Source organism: Camponotus floridanus, unplaced genomic scaffold (genome assembly GCF_003227725.1).
Source record: "Camponotus floridanus strain SB8 unplaced genomic scaffold, Cflo_v7.5 scaffold44, whole genome shotgun sequence".
Lineage (NCBI taxonomy): Eukaryota > Metazoa > Arthropoda > Insecta > Hymenoptera > Formicidae > Camponotus > Camponotus floridanus.
The window spans coordinates 1,182,788-1,195,906 of record NW_020229592.1 but is presented as its reverse complement, the minus strand read 5'-3'; the positions used below and the strand labels follow the sequence as shown (position 1 = coordinate 1,195,906).

Genomic DNA, 13,119 nt, shown 5'->3' with positions numbered 1-13,119 from the left:
CACATGAATAAATTCTGTGAATAATAAAAATATTAGTTTGCACGGAAATTTTACTTTGCACATAAATTTTAAATATAATTTACTAATTAATATTAATGATGCTAAAATTACAATGAAAATAATAGTAATTAATCTTAATTAAAAAACTGACTAGTTTTGTTTTTTGCATCATTTTTATTAATTTCTTTGTCATAAATATTCATATTAAAAATAATAGATAATTTTTAAAAAATTTTACGTATGCATAAATATACATTAGAAACTATATCTAAAAGATCGATAGAAAAATCAATACAATTGAGTGATGGAAGTATGAATAAAATATATAAATAAAAAAAATGTGATCACACACAATATATATATATATATATATGAGATGTATAGGCTAGTTATATATATGTATATTAAAAATTGTAAAAATGTTCCATTAGAACACGATTCTGTTTTAAGCGAAAAGGCAAATCGCAATTTTCTGTGCTATAATATCGATTATTAAGCTTATATGATTGAAAATAATTTAAACATCAACAAGAAGACATGTTTCCGATAAAACATTATGTACATTTATATACATGCATAAAACAATTACATAGTGATATTGAAACTTTTAAGTATGTAAAAATCTTAGACTGTAAAAATCCCTTAAGCAAATGCAAGCTAAACACTAACAAGAAATTTAAGAATATCTTGAGTATTTTTATGGATATATCCTGATAGATCATCTTTTTTTTAAATTCGAGGCTTAATATCGAAATAAAGCTTCTTTTTGTACATTTCTTTCACACAATTAGATAAAAAAATTGTATAGGCATATATTGCATTATAAAATAAACTTGCTAATAAAATATTTTTTCTTATAAAATAAAATCCCTTGAAATAATAACAGATATAAAAATAATAATAACAGATCAGTATATAATCGATGATTGATTTCTTAATTAGATTAATTATCATGATTTTACAATGAAATAAACTATAATATGATAAATATAAAATGTGCCCTAATTTGATTTTATTTCACCATTATGACTTTGATTTAATTTGATTTGTCGAACTTAAATAATTCCGCGGGACGTAACCTTGCTTACCGTCGCGATTCTCTACGAGCCACCATTCATCGTTTCCTTTCTCGTCATGAGGTCTAAGGAGCCGAAGGGCTTGGCCGTTAGTAATAGGCAATGTACCCGGCATATTTCCAGCAAAATCATACATCGCGTAGTAAAACTACAAATCAAATTACATTAATAGAAAAATATTGGAGTATAATCGAAGATAGAAGGTACTAACTTCGCTATATATATTCTGATAAACTTGAACTCTCGGCGTTTCTGGCACGTTGCCGTAATGACGATTTATTTTCGATTCTTCTAATAAGAGCAAATCTTGCAGATGAGATTCAGATGCCTTGATCTCCTTCTCTGGAGAATCTAGCGACATCAAATTTGGAGGACTCGAGCTGTTCCTCCCAGCAGCGATATCCGTCGTAGTTTGATCGTGTTGCTGATTTTGCCGTTGAACTGATCTCAATTTTTGAGAGGGCAAAAATCCTTGAGTGACTCCAGTGTCAACATACCATCTCGCTGTGTTTCCCATTGGATCTTGTTTCTTTATAACTGCGATTAATGTACCTCTCGCTGCACTTATATCGAGAGTGGAACTACTGGCGATGTCCTCGATCACCACGTACAATTTGTCCACCGTATATTTCTCTCTAAGCAGGAATCTCTGCTGTTCCGTCTGCTCACAAACTTGTGATTGTATCTCATCTATTCGAGGATTCGTGCCAGCAAATGCGAAACGCATTATTTGATTCCATATTAAACTGTGATTCACAAGAAATGATTCCAGTACGTCTTGTGACGATAAGTTCGGCGATGTCTGATGAATAAAAAAAAATTATTTTTTATTCACATATATCGACATACTAATTCGGAATTTAAAGTCAAACTTCTACAGGGTGTTTCAGACCACCCGTATCACCCATTTAAAAACTAGAGAAGTGGTTATTTCAAAAAAGTAAAAACATTTTCTTTATAAATCAGGTGCGCTCTATCGAAGGGTGGTATTTTCAACTTCTTTTACCAATTGATTCCTCTCATTATTTTGTACATAAAAGTAAGATAATCGAAAAATGAATCTTTTACAAGATATTTTATGGTTTTTATAAAATTAAGAAATGATTTCAAGCCTCAAAACTCGAAAAGTACTTCATGAAAAAATAATTTATTATAGTGTTTTGGAAAGCTCTCGGGATAAGCTACAAGAACATGCAATGAAAAATAGGGGGTTCCATTTAAAAAAATGCACTTCCGGTCTGAATCGCCTATTTCCGGCCGGAACCAGAAGTTGAAAATATCACCATTCGATAGAGCGCACCCGATTTATGATGAAAATGTTTTTACTTTTTTGAAATAACCACTTCTCTAGTTTTTAAATGGGTGGTCTGAAACACCCTATATATCGACATATTAATTCGGAATTTAAAGTCAAACTTCTATATAGATACCTCGCAAAGGGTCAGATATTGCTTAGTAATTCTTCCACTTAATAACTTTCGAGCGCTCGCGAAAGTACTTATGCAATTAACTAAAATGTTTGTCACCGCATCTAATAATATGGGTAATTCTTCGAGCAATTGTTGATTCAATGCTTCGTAATTACTCTTAGCGGTAAATAATTCCTCTTGTATCTGAAACAAAAGGTAAAGTGAATCATAAGAGTGAAAAGATTTTTTTTTTAAATCTACAGGCGTCATACGGGCATCGCTTTTATAACAGATAAATACTAAATTATGTAAACAATTACAATTTTTGATTCTTTATATTTCTCACTCTTAGAAATAGCAGCGTCGTAATCCAATAACTTATCGTGCCTCTTCGCTACCAACATTGCTGGACCTTCTAATAACGTGGTTAAGGAATGCAGTGGTGCATTGACTCTCTTTTCAATACAGGATTTAAAGTCTTGCACATATTGAGTCCAAATTATGGATCTTATGTTTTGTAGCTTTTTCACCTCGGCAGTCGGACTTTCCTGGTAATAATGTACTAAAAATTCGGCTACTACTTCACCGGATATAGCTTCGTCGCTCAAATGCGCGGTACATTGCTCAATATCTTTAGCTAATTGCCATGTACATTTTTCTATGGAGCGAAACTGCTTTTCAAGTTCCTCAAACTCGGTGTCACTCGCGATATTTGTCAGTCCCAGACTCGCCGATAATCTTGTGCTTAGCCTCGTAGACATTTTCGCTACAGAGTGCATATTTAATTTCGACATTTTGCTAATTAAAGTATTATCATTTTCTAAATATTTTGATACAATATCTCTCCTGCGTTTATACTCATTGATATAACTGGCTACATTTGTCATAGCTTTCCATGCTTCTTCTATAGCTGCTTTATCTGGATGATTGTCTTCTGTACACTAAAAATGATTTTTATATGGAAGTGTTATAATACAAATATAATTTTGATCATATATGTATGAGCATTTACTTTTGGAAAGTAATCTAAATTTATTTTTGCTAAAATTGAGAGATATATATATATATATATATATATATATATATATTACATGTATACTATTACATCTCTTTAAAATATGTAACATTTTAATGAGATCTTAAAATTTTAATAAGATCTTGTATTTATTATTTTCAAAATATACTATATATTTAATTAATATTCATATACTTTTACTATTTTTATTATTTTTAAAATATACTATTCATATACTTTCTTATGCTTTATATAATCAATTGCTGACCTTTATTAATTCATACAACATTAGTGGATACTTCAGAATTCTTTGAACTGGTTTTATGAGAATAGAGCTCATATCAAAGCAAGCAACTTGACGACGTAATGTTTCAATACCCTTGTTAAATACTTTCATGATCTCTTCATTATTTTCATACTGAAATATAAACAGAAATTTATATGTAGATAAGCTTACGCAATTGAAAAAGTTACATTTATTTTATACATGTAAAATACCTTTTTTAACAAAGCTAGTGCCGCTTCATGATTTCCACAATATTTAACATAAACATTTTTTAACTTCTCGGACATCTTCACAAAACAAGGTCCAATTGTTTGCAAGCTTTCATCACAATCTTTCATCGCTCTTAAAATCATATCCAACAACTCCTCGGCAATGTGAATAACTTCCAAAATATTCCCAAACAACGTAACGACATCAATCCCTTTCAATCCAAGAAAACTCGGATCGTGCAAGTTAAACGTTTCATACGTTAACTTTAAGTCGCGAACATATTCCTTTTCTGTTATAACTAATTCCGATATAACGTTTTGTCGTTGATCCGCATGTTTTTGCCTTATATCAATCGTATTACTAGTTGTAGATTTATTTTCTTGAGCAGACACTTGTACACTCGCAACAGTTTCCTTCTGTAATGGCACTCTACCTGGAGCCGGAGCTGGCGGTGCTGGTCTGTGCGGTTGCGACATTCTCTTTGGCTTTTGCTCCTCACTTACAACATCGTTCGCCTCCTTATGTCTAATTAAGACAAAATCTTCAAATTCTTCCAAGTTTGATTCTTGTAGATTATCTGAGGAATGTTCGGATATTGAACTTAAATATTCTCGTGGGCATAAGCCAATTAAGCCATTTTTGTTTTTCACATTTACCCAATCCTCATTAGCCATTTCTACCACGGTGACAATTTCATCCTCGTGAACACTTAAATCACCGTCCATCTGCGCGTCAAAGGTAAACAGTACTCTTACAGTAACGCCTGGTTCCAGAGCATCTTTCTTCGCAGGCATAACTTCAGACTGAACTTGATTCTGCTTGATTTCCGCACAATCAACTATAATATTGACATAAGACGATGGAAAAATGCCTTTAGTAGTATCAATCATACCTTCTATCCATTCAGAATCAATGTGTCTGGTGAGATGCACTACTTCACCTACTCCAAAACTCAATTCATTTGGAAACTGTGCATTAAATGGATATAAAGTTATGGCATATGGTTTAATATCGGTAAAATTCGCATTAGTATTGCACTGTATGTCTTTTTCATCGTTGATCGTTGATAAGGCATCTGGGAATAAATCAAAATAACTTGGAGCAGGCTCATCAGGTACATTCATATAAGAATTTATGATAGCAGTTTCACCAAAATCCTTATAAATGGTGCTATTGCGAGATGTCGAAAAAGATGTATTATTCTGTGTTGCGCATGAGATTTCCCCCTGATCAACTGTGTCTTGATCTGTATCTATGTATGATATAAATCCTTCTGGAAATATGCCTTCCCTACCATCTTCCGTAATTCCACGACACCAGCCATCGTCTAAAATTTCTATAACAGTGACAACTTCTCCTGCACTCAGATCCAATTCTTCATCGAGTTGCGCTTTCAGTGTTGTTTTAACCTTTGCTCTTTTTCTTATTGACTTTTTTTTTATTGTTGTCTGTAAAAAGTATATATTATTAGCATCAAGATTCAATGATATAGATGATGTAATATACAAGTGATGTTATATAATTATCTTTTAAGTTTTTTCTTATATCATTATCTTTTCAAACTACCTTTATCAATGCTGTATCTAGTTCCCATGTATGTGTTGTTGGAAAAATACCACTTTTAGAGCTTGTTCTGCCCGTGCACCATCCTGAACCTATATCCCTCGTTCCAATAATAAGATCCCCTATAAAATTCCAAAAAAATATATAATTTCAATTATATATTCTACATCCACACAATTTATTATAATATGAAATATTATTTTTACATTTTTAATTAAAGAATTTAAAATTATTCTTCAATATTCTATACTAAATTTAATTATTTTTATTAGACTTTTTTTTATTCTTATTAATAATATTTTAGGCTTATTCCCTTTCCCACAATATGTTAAAATGTAATATTAAAAAATGTTGTCTTGAAAATTCCTATTAAAGATTAACTCCAAATTTCTAAAATTTGTGATAACATTGATACAATATTTTTGATAACAATTTCACCTTGTGCGAAGGACAAATCTCCAGCTTCCTGGCCAGGAAAAGCAGCTATAGCGACAAATATTCTTTCTGTTTCATTAAACTGAGGGAGTTCCACTTTATGCAAATGGCTCAAGGGAAATTTCCCGACTCTGTCTTGAGACTGACCAAGACACCAATGCTTGTCTAAAATCTCATGTATCTAAAACAAGAAAGCTATTCTATTTTTTCTGTTTACATTTGACTATTTGTCAGGTTATGCGACAAACATTTACGGCAAATACCAGGAAATAGTGTCCTTTGGAGAGGCTCAGCTCCCCGTCGACGGTGGTGAGGAAGTCGTGCAACACCCTCGCCAGCGTCCCTGGCTCCATCTCGGCTGCGAGGCACCCGCGAACGTCGATCTCGCGATACTGGCTACTAGCGATTACTAGCTACTACGCTTCGCAGGCGGAAACGCGCAGCATGTCATGTCAGCTGATAAGTGGCTGTCACGTGGCACACTCTTGCGTGTTGTGTAAGTGAATGAAACGCGATAGCGATCAGCTGTGCTTCCGATCGCCGGTGCTGGCAGTGCTGAAAAATCGTTTAAATGCATAAATATTCATTTATTCGCATAATATATTTATGTGCGTAATATTTACATGCGGAAATTCGAATGAAATACAAGGATATAAAATTGGCTGCAATCAGCTGATCGAGGAAATGCTAATCGTTTTCGCATAATTGATCGAGAGCCATGTATATTTAATATAATATATATATATATATATATATATATATATATTCTAGCATTATATATGCACGTGGAATAATTCTGATGAGCAAGATTGCATTATATGAAAAAGTTGTATGAAATATTATGTGCATATTTATCTCGCAAAAAATGAAGAATTAACATAACCTCGCTCAAAGTGGCAGTGTGATTCTCTCTAAATGTGTTTATAAATTGCTTATCTTGTGTACTTTTCGTCTATAATAGTCTTATATAATAATTATATAATAATTGTGTTTTTTTATGTAAATAATAAAAATGGAGTGAAAAATATTAATGCACATTAGCAAGAAGGTTAAGTGATTTTATACACAAGATATAATGAAATTATATCTAATATTAAATATTTTGTATTTTAATTCATATGATTAATAATTATTATATTAATTATAAAATCTAATAATTTTGTTTTTATGTAAATAATAAAAATGAAGTGAAAAATATTAATGCACATTAGCAAGAAGGTTAAGTGACTTTATACACAAGATATAATGAAATTATATCTAATATTAAATATTTTGTATTTTAATTCATATGATTAATAATTATTATATCAATTATAAAATCTAATAATTTTGTAGATGTAAAATGCATTGCATACGCAAGATTCTAAATATTGCACAGCAGAATTTACAAGGGTATGATAAAACCAACACAATCTATAAAACATCAAGAATATTGCTTCAAAACATTGTTTACCGTTTCAATCATAATTCTGAAGAGTATGCTGACGATCAGAATCAAGAAGTATATACAAAAATCTCCAATCAATATTTAGGTACCGCACTTGGAGGACACAGGGCATTCATTTTACAGCCATACATAAAATGGGGTAGAGACAAGAAGAGAAACACTTCGCCAGAACTACAAATGGCTGAAGCCGTAGCACTCATAAATACTTTATCCAACTGGTGTGTAGTTGGTGCAAAGTATGCTCCATTACTTTCGCTACAAAGGAAGAGTTTATTAGGTACTGGTGCAATGGAAAACCTAAAGAAAGAATTATATAAATGTGAAAACCCAACTGCTATATTTGTCAGTACTAATCTGTTAAAGTTTATTCAAATTGCTGAATTGGAAAAAATTCTTGGTCTACCAGTATACGATCGTTATTCCATAGTTATCCACATATTTCGTCAGCATGCAAAAAGCCCAGAAGCAAAGCTGCAAGTAGCTATAGCAGAAATACCATATGTACGGAAAAAAATACTGGAAACATCCAGGACTCGCAATGGTATAATAATGACGGAAAAGTTAAAACTTATGTTTGACAATAGAGAGAAGAAATTGAACAACGAATTAAAAAAATTACAACAGCATCGAACAGTTATCAGAAGTCAGCGTAAGAAGCATGGTTTTCCCACAGTTGCTGTGGTTGGTTATACAAATGCAGGAAAAACTTCCTTAATAAAAGCACTTACGGATGACAAATCTCTTCAACCTGAAAATAAATTATTTGCAACCCTTGATACAAGTGCGCATGGAGGACTTTTACCCAACAGAATGAAGGTATTATACATGGATACTATTGGATTCATTCAAGATGTGCCAGAAACTTTGATCGAACCATTTATTGTAACTCTGGAAGATGCCATGATTGCTGTAAGCATTACATATAAATATTTATATATCGACCTATATTATTATCCTTTTACAGAAAAAATTTTTTAATTTTAAACTTTTCTAGGATGTTATAGTTCATATATATGATGTCAGCCACCCTGATATGAAAGCACAATATCAACACGTTCAGCAAACGATAAAACCCATGATAAAAGAGGCTCATCCGATAATCGATGTCGCAAATAAATGTGATCTCGTTCAAAGCGATTGCATACCCAAAGATGCAATCGCCATTTCTGCTACGAATTTAACAGGTACGATTAGAATTCATTATTACCAGTGAAGACTAGAATTGCAATTTGAGGAGACAGCTTGTCGAGACTATTTAAATATTTACAGGAATCGATTTGTTACGTCAAAAAATAGAAAAAGTTCTTTTAGTCACCACTGGATTATTACGCACACGTATAAGGGTAGAATCAGGCAGTCCTGCAGCCAGCTGGTTGTACAAAATGACAACGGTGATGAATGCTCAATCAGATCCTAATGATGCTCAATATTTAATTATGGATGTTCTTGCTACTTCAATCGATATTCAAAAATTCAAGAAATTTTTAAGACAATAAAATATTCTATATTATATGTTATTTGCAACATTTCGTTAATATTTCTATTACTTATTTGATAAATAAATTTTAAAGTATTTTCTACGATTTAAACTATTTTAATAGCATGAGAAAATATTTGTTCTTTTTCATGACCGATCTTATTCATTTTAGAGAGTAGAAAATAATTTTTCTTTTATTCCTTTTACAAACAAAGTATTGTAATATGTTATATCAGAGTATATTATATCAGATATGTACAAAGAGTATATTATATCAAATATTTACAGAGTGATTCACTTAAATCGATCATTTTAAATATCTCAAAATCCATAGAAAAACATATAACGTGTATGTATTTTTACAAAACATATAACGTATTTTTTTATTAAGTACTTTCGAATTATCAGACCAAATAATTTCTTAATTTTATATAAATTATAAAATATCTCGTAAAATTTTCACTTTTGTCTAGGATAATATGATTTTACCTCAATACTTTTATACACAAAATAATGAGAGGAATCAAATGATAATGAAGACACACAGTTGTTTTCAAGAAAAAATATATAATCATTAATTGGAAATTACATTTTTTTCTTGGAAATAATTATGTATTTTCTTTACATCAATTGATACCTCTTATTAATTTGTACATAAACATATTGAGATAAGATATCGAAAGGAGGGAATAATTTTATGAGATATTTTATAGTTTATATAAAATCAAGAAATTATTTCAAATCTCGTAACTCAAAATACACTTGATAAAAAAATACTTTATTATAATATTTTGGAAAACTTTCGAGGTAAGCTATAAAAATGAGATAAAAAATGGATGTTTTCATTTTCAAAAATTTCAAGATGACTATAATCTTAACGACATCACCTTAAAAATCTAACTAATATTCCTATTTTTTTTTCTTTTTCAGAATCAAACAACTTTGAATGTCTAAAAAAAGTTTTCTTCTAAAACTTATAGATTTTAAGATAATTAAAATAAGCGATTTAAGTGCATGTATGTGTAACATAAAAATTATGTTACTTCTTATTAAGAAAAAATCCTTGATATATATATATATATATATATATATATATATATATATATATATAAAATTAGTGAAATATAGAAATTAATATATTTTATAAAATATATAATTTATTAAAAATATATAATAACAAAATATGATAGATATATGTAAATCACCATTATTCAATCAACTAATTTGCATATAATTATCATAAATTTGCTTTAAATAGTTTGAATAAATGGCGCACAAACACACACGCGTACATATATTACATACAAAGAAAGTACTTAAAAATCTGGAAGATATCCTTGAGTGCGGCACAATGCCAAGAAGTCATTGCTTTTTACAGCCTAGCATGTACACGTGCTCCACACGTGTTTTCCTATAATCGGCGTTTTTGAACGCCAGATGCACGAGACACGAGTTAAAATTTTAACTGAGATATCATTAGGGTTATTAACGAGATTAAAGACTTTATTACTATGCTTAGGTATAAACACAGCAGATATACAATTTATAACTTGTTTACGCACTCTAAACAATAGTTTTTGAAACGAAGAGTTTATTGCTTGTATGCTTTAAATTTCATAATTATATCTAAACTCTCTCTCCCTCTCTCTTTCATCATTGATTAGAAAAAAAAGGAAGATTCAAGAAAATTTTTTTAACACTGCTTTTATGAAAACATAAATAGTTGTAGAAAAGTCAAATAGTGAAAATAAATTTAACATCTTGAGAATACATGAATTTTTGATATATTAGAAAAATAAAAAGTTAATCAATTTTTATCAATTTTAAAATTTGGGCGAAGAATTATAAAACACTTATTTTTTTATTTAATATTCTTTTTAAAATTTTTCAGAATTATATATATATATATATATATATATATATATATATAATTCTGAATATATATAATTATATTAAATATTACTTATATATATATATATATATATATATATAAGTAATATATATTACTTATATTGTATATATATATATATATATATATATATATATGTATATATATATATCTATATATATATATATATATATATATATATATATAAGTAATCTTATGATAATTAAGCAAATTGATATGTTTAATGGTAATATATATGTTTATCTCTTTTTTTCTTGTTACACACATTCTTAATAAATTACTTTTAAAATATAATAATTTTTATATTTCGTTAGTTATATATAAAAGTGTATAAAAGTGTAGTTCTTTTAGATATATTTATAAAACGAATTTTATCAAGGAAGTTTGAATAGATTTCTTTATTCTCTATACTAAAGTAATATATCTATATCATCGTATTTAAATATTAAAATCTTTCTCACAGAAAAGATTTTCTCAATAAATATAAATTTTTTTAAGTATTTGTAAATAATATAAAATAATTTTAAATAAATATATTTTTTTATAATAAGTTGGATATATTGATGTGTTTATCAGATCTACTAAATCCGTTTTTCCTGAATACAAGAAAATGACTACTTTAACGTATATGCATGAGATGAAAAATATTAACTTGCTATTGAGAAAAGGAAATTTTTTTCTCGGAAAAAATGATCAACCCGCATCGGAATTTAATTCTATTATTGCTGTCTTTTTATTAAGAATTTCGTTTGTTTGCCTTATCTCTCCGTTTGCGTATCGGCGATTATCTTCGCGGGAGAAACTTTGCGATGAGGCTATCGTCATGCGATGTATAATTCATAGAGCTCGATAGTTCTCCGCGTGTATATGAAGAGTGTTCCGAAAATTTTACATAAAGATAGTAAAGCGAAATATTGTACATACATTTTCCAGAAATTTCTCTTTCCATAAACAAAAGATTTAAATCGTCACTTCACATTTAATCCATAATAGCTGTATCTCCTTTATCGAAATCAACTATCAATTTTAGTAATTATTTCATCCAAAATTCAGTCAAGGGAACACGAAATAAAAACGAACACTGAGAAAAATCGTTTGATTGAATCAACAAGACGTATATGAGTGAAGGCATTTTGGTTAAATCAAACAAGAATTTCTAGATATCATGATAAGACTCAATTTTTTAATAACTAGAACGTTTAATAGATTTTAGATGATAGATTTTAATAGATTTTATTAGAATTTTATAAGGGTTTGGTTAGTATTTTCTGGTTGGATCTATAAAATTTCTTGTTACATTAATTTCTTTGCTTGCTTCTTAATTTAACTCGTATTCAATACTTGCCATGAAATGTATATAAAGAACTAGTACTAACATTAAATCCAAAGTACATTTTTTTTTCTTACGAGCAGTAGAGGAGTGCCAGAAAGAGGACGCTAGCTCTCTGATTGTATGTGTTTGAGCTGCATCCTCTTCTTGCATCACTGTTTATCAGTTTAATTTCTAACAAACTGAATTTAAAATAATTTATTCAATAATCTGGATTTACTGCTGGACTTGGTGCTGACGAGTTTAGTATTATTAATCAAAAAATTTGATAAATTTAACAGGAAGAAATTAATCAGATTCATCTGATAATTCCTACAAGAATTCTGATTCGTCCATTTTCCAACAGACATACTGGTTGAATCTACCAGAATTCTAATGCAACCAGATTTTTTTCTCAGTGAATCAGTTGATCAAATTAGCCCAACAAATCTCGATAGCAGCTACGCTATTACGCGGGTGATTTCTCGACCGTAAAACTTCCCAGCGTTCGCTAACTCGAGCAACGCATCATTAATATCCGATGATGGCAGGACACTCTGTGCATAGCTTTATAGAGTATCCCGCAGAATTAATCGCGCCGGGCTCGCGCACGGAGGAAAGTCCTGGACCGCGCATCGTCCTTTGGCTCCGGGAATTAATGAAGGATTGATATCGCGATTATGTTGTAGCAATAGCGGAGGAGAGCGGTGTAGCGTGTGGGCCGATCGGCAGTAAGGACCGCGACGATAATTAATTGCAGGCGTGACGGTGCTTTAACGTCGTTAATTTTCATTATCTCGATCGGAATCCGCTTGTAGCGCGGAACCGCCGCCGCTTTGCAGCTCGCTAATTTCGCGGGAGCGCGCGCGCTTGCTCGCCTCGTAACCTGGCTTCCGGGAGACGCATTAATAATTCTCTGGGCGAGAGGAGCTTCGGAGGAGAGGGGTGGCTCTTGCAAAATTTGTCACCCGCTCGCGGCTATG

The 13,119-nt window shown here is 30.6% G+C and overlaps 2 protein-coding genes across 6 annotated transcripts; one reads left to right on the top strand and one right to left on the bottom strand.

Moving 5' to 3' along the window:
• Positions 1-861: 861 nt before the first annotated feature.
• On the bottom strand, positions 862-6,441 carry LOC105254359 (dynamin-binding protein). 2 transcript variants are annotated; one of them, XM_011262986.3, is made up of 9 exons: positions 6,249-6,441; positions 5,998-6,175; positions 5,563-5,681; positions 3,999-5,444; positions 3,769-3,918; positions 2,806-3,426; positions 2,507-2,689; positions 1,288-1,878; positions 862-1,224 (listed from the first exon to the last, which is right to left on the bottom strand). In XM_011262986.3, exons 1-9 carry the CDS (start codon positions 6,345-6,347, stop codon positions 1,024-1,026), a joined length of 3,588 nt encoding a protein of 1,195 aa, XP_011261288.1. In that variant the 5' UTR covers positions 6,348-6,441; the 3' UTR covers positions 862-1,023. The 2 variants fall into 2 exon arrangements, with proteins under 2 accessions (XP_011261288.1, XP_011261289.1); XM_011262987.3 differs by having other exon boundaries at positions 863-1,224; positions 6,258-6,440.
• On the top strand, positions 6,404-8,953 carry LOC105254357 (putative GTP-binding protein 6). Of its 4 annotated transcripts, none has more exons than XM_025411864.1 (4): positions 6,404-6,490; positions 7,527-8,350; positions 8,436-8,625; positions 8,711-8,953. In XM_025411864.1, the coding sequence occupies exons 1-4, from the start codon at positions 6,439-6,441 to the stop codon at positions 8,935-8,937; spliced, it is 1,293 nt and encodes a 430-aa protein (XP_025267649.1). In that variant the 5' UTR covers positions 6,404-6,438; the 3' UTR covers positions 8,938-8,953. The 4 variants fall into 4 exon arrangements, with proteins under 4 accessions (XP_025267649.1, XP_011261284.1, XP_011261286.1 ...); XM_011262982.2 differs by having other exon boundaries at positions 6,429-6,490; positions 7,330-8,350; XM_011262984.3 differs by lacking the exon at positions 6,404-6,490 and adding an exon at positions 6,497-6,714 and having other exon boundaries at positions 7,330-8,350.
• The last annotated feature ends 4,166 nt before the right edge of the window (positions 8,954-13,119 follow it).

What these genes read in the sequence shown, in the direction of transcription:
- LOC105254357 (XM_011262982.2), top strand. Translation starts at nt 6,444, where the DNA reads ATGTCAGCTGATAAGTGGCTGTCACGTGGCACACTCTTGCGTGTTGT. An exon ending in GGCACACTCTTGCGTGTTGT is followed by an intron (nt 6,491 to 7,329) that starts GTAAGTGAATGA and finishes ATAATTTTGTAG; the next exon opens with ATGTAAAATGCATTGCATAC. An exon ending in TGGAAGATGCCATGATTGCT is followed by an intron (nt 8,351 to 8,435) that starts GTAAGCATTACA and finishes AAACTTTTCTAG; the next exon opens with GATGTTATAGTTCATATATA.
- LOC105254359 (XM_011262986.3), bottom strand. Translation starts at nt 6,347, where the DNA reads ATGGAGCCAGGGACGCTGGCGAGGGTGTTGCACGACTTCCTCACCACC. An exon ending in TAGATACAGCATTGATAAAG is followed by an intron (nt 5,445 to 5,562) that starts GTAGTTTGAAAA and finishes TACTTTTTACAG; the next exon opens with ACAACAATAAAAAAAAAGTC. An exon ending in AATATAAAGAATCAAAAATT is followed by an intron (nt 2,690 to 2,805) that starts GTAATTGTTTAC and finishes CTTTTGTTTCAG; the next exon opens with ATACAAGAGGAATTATTTAC.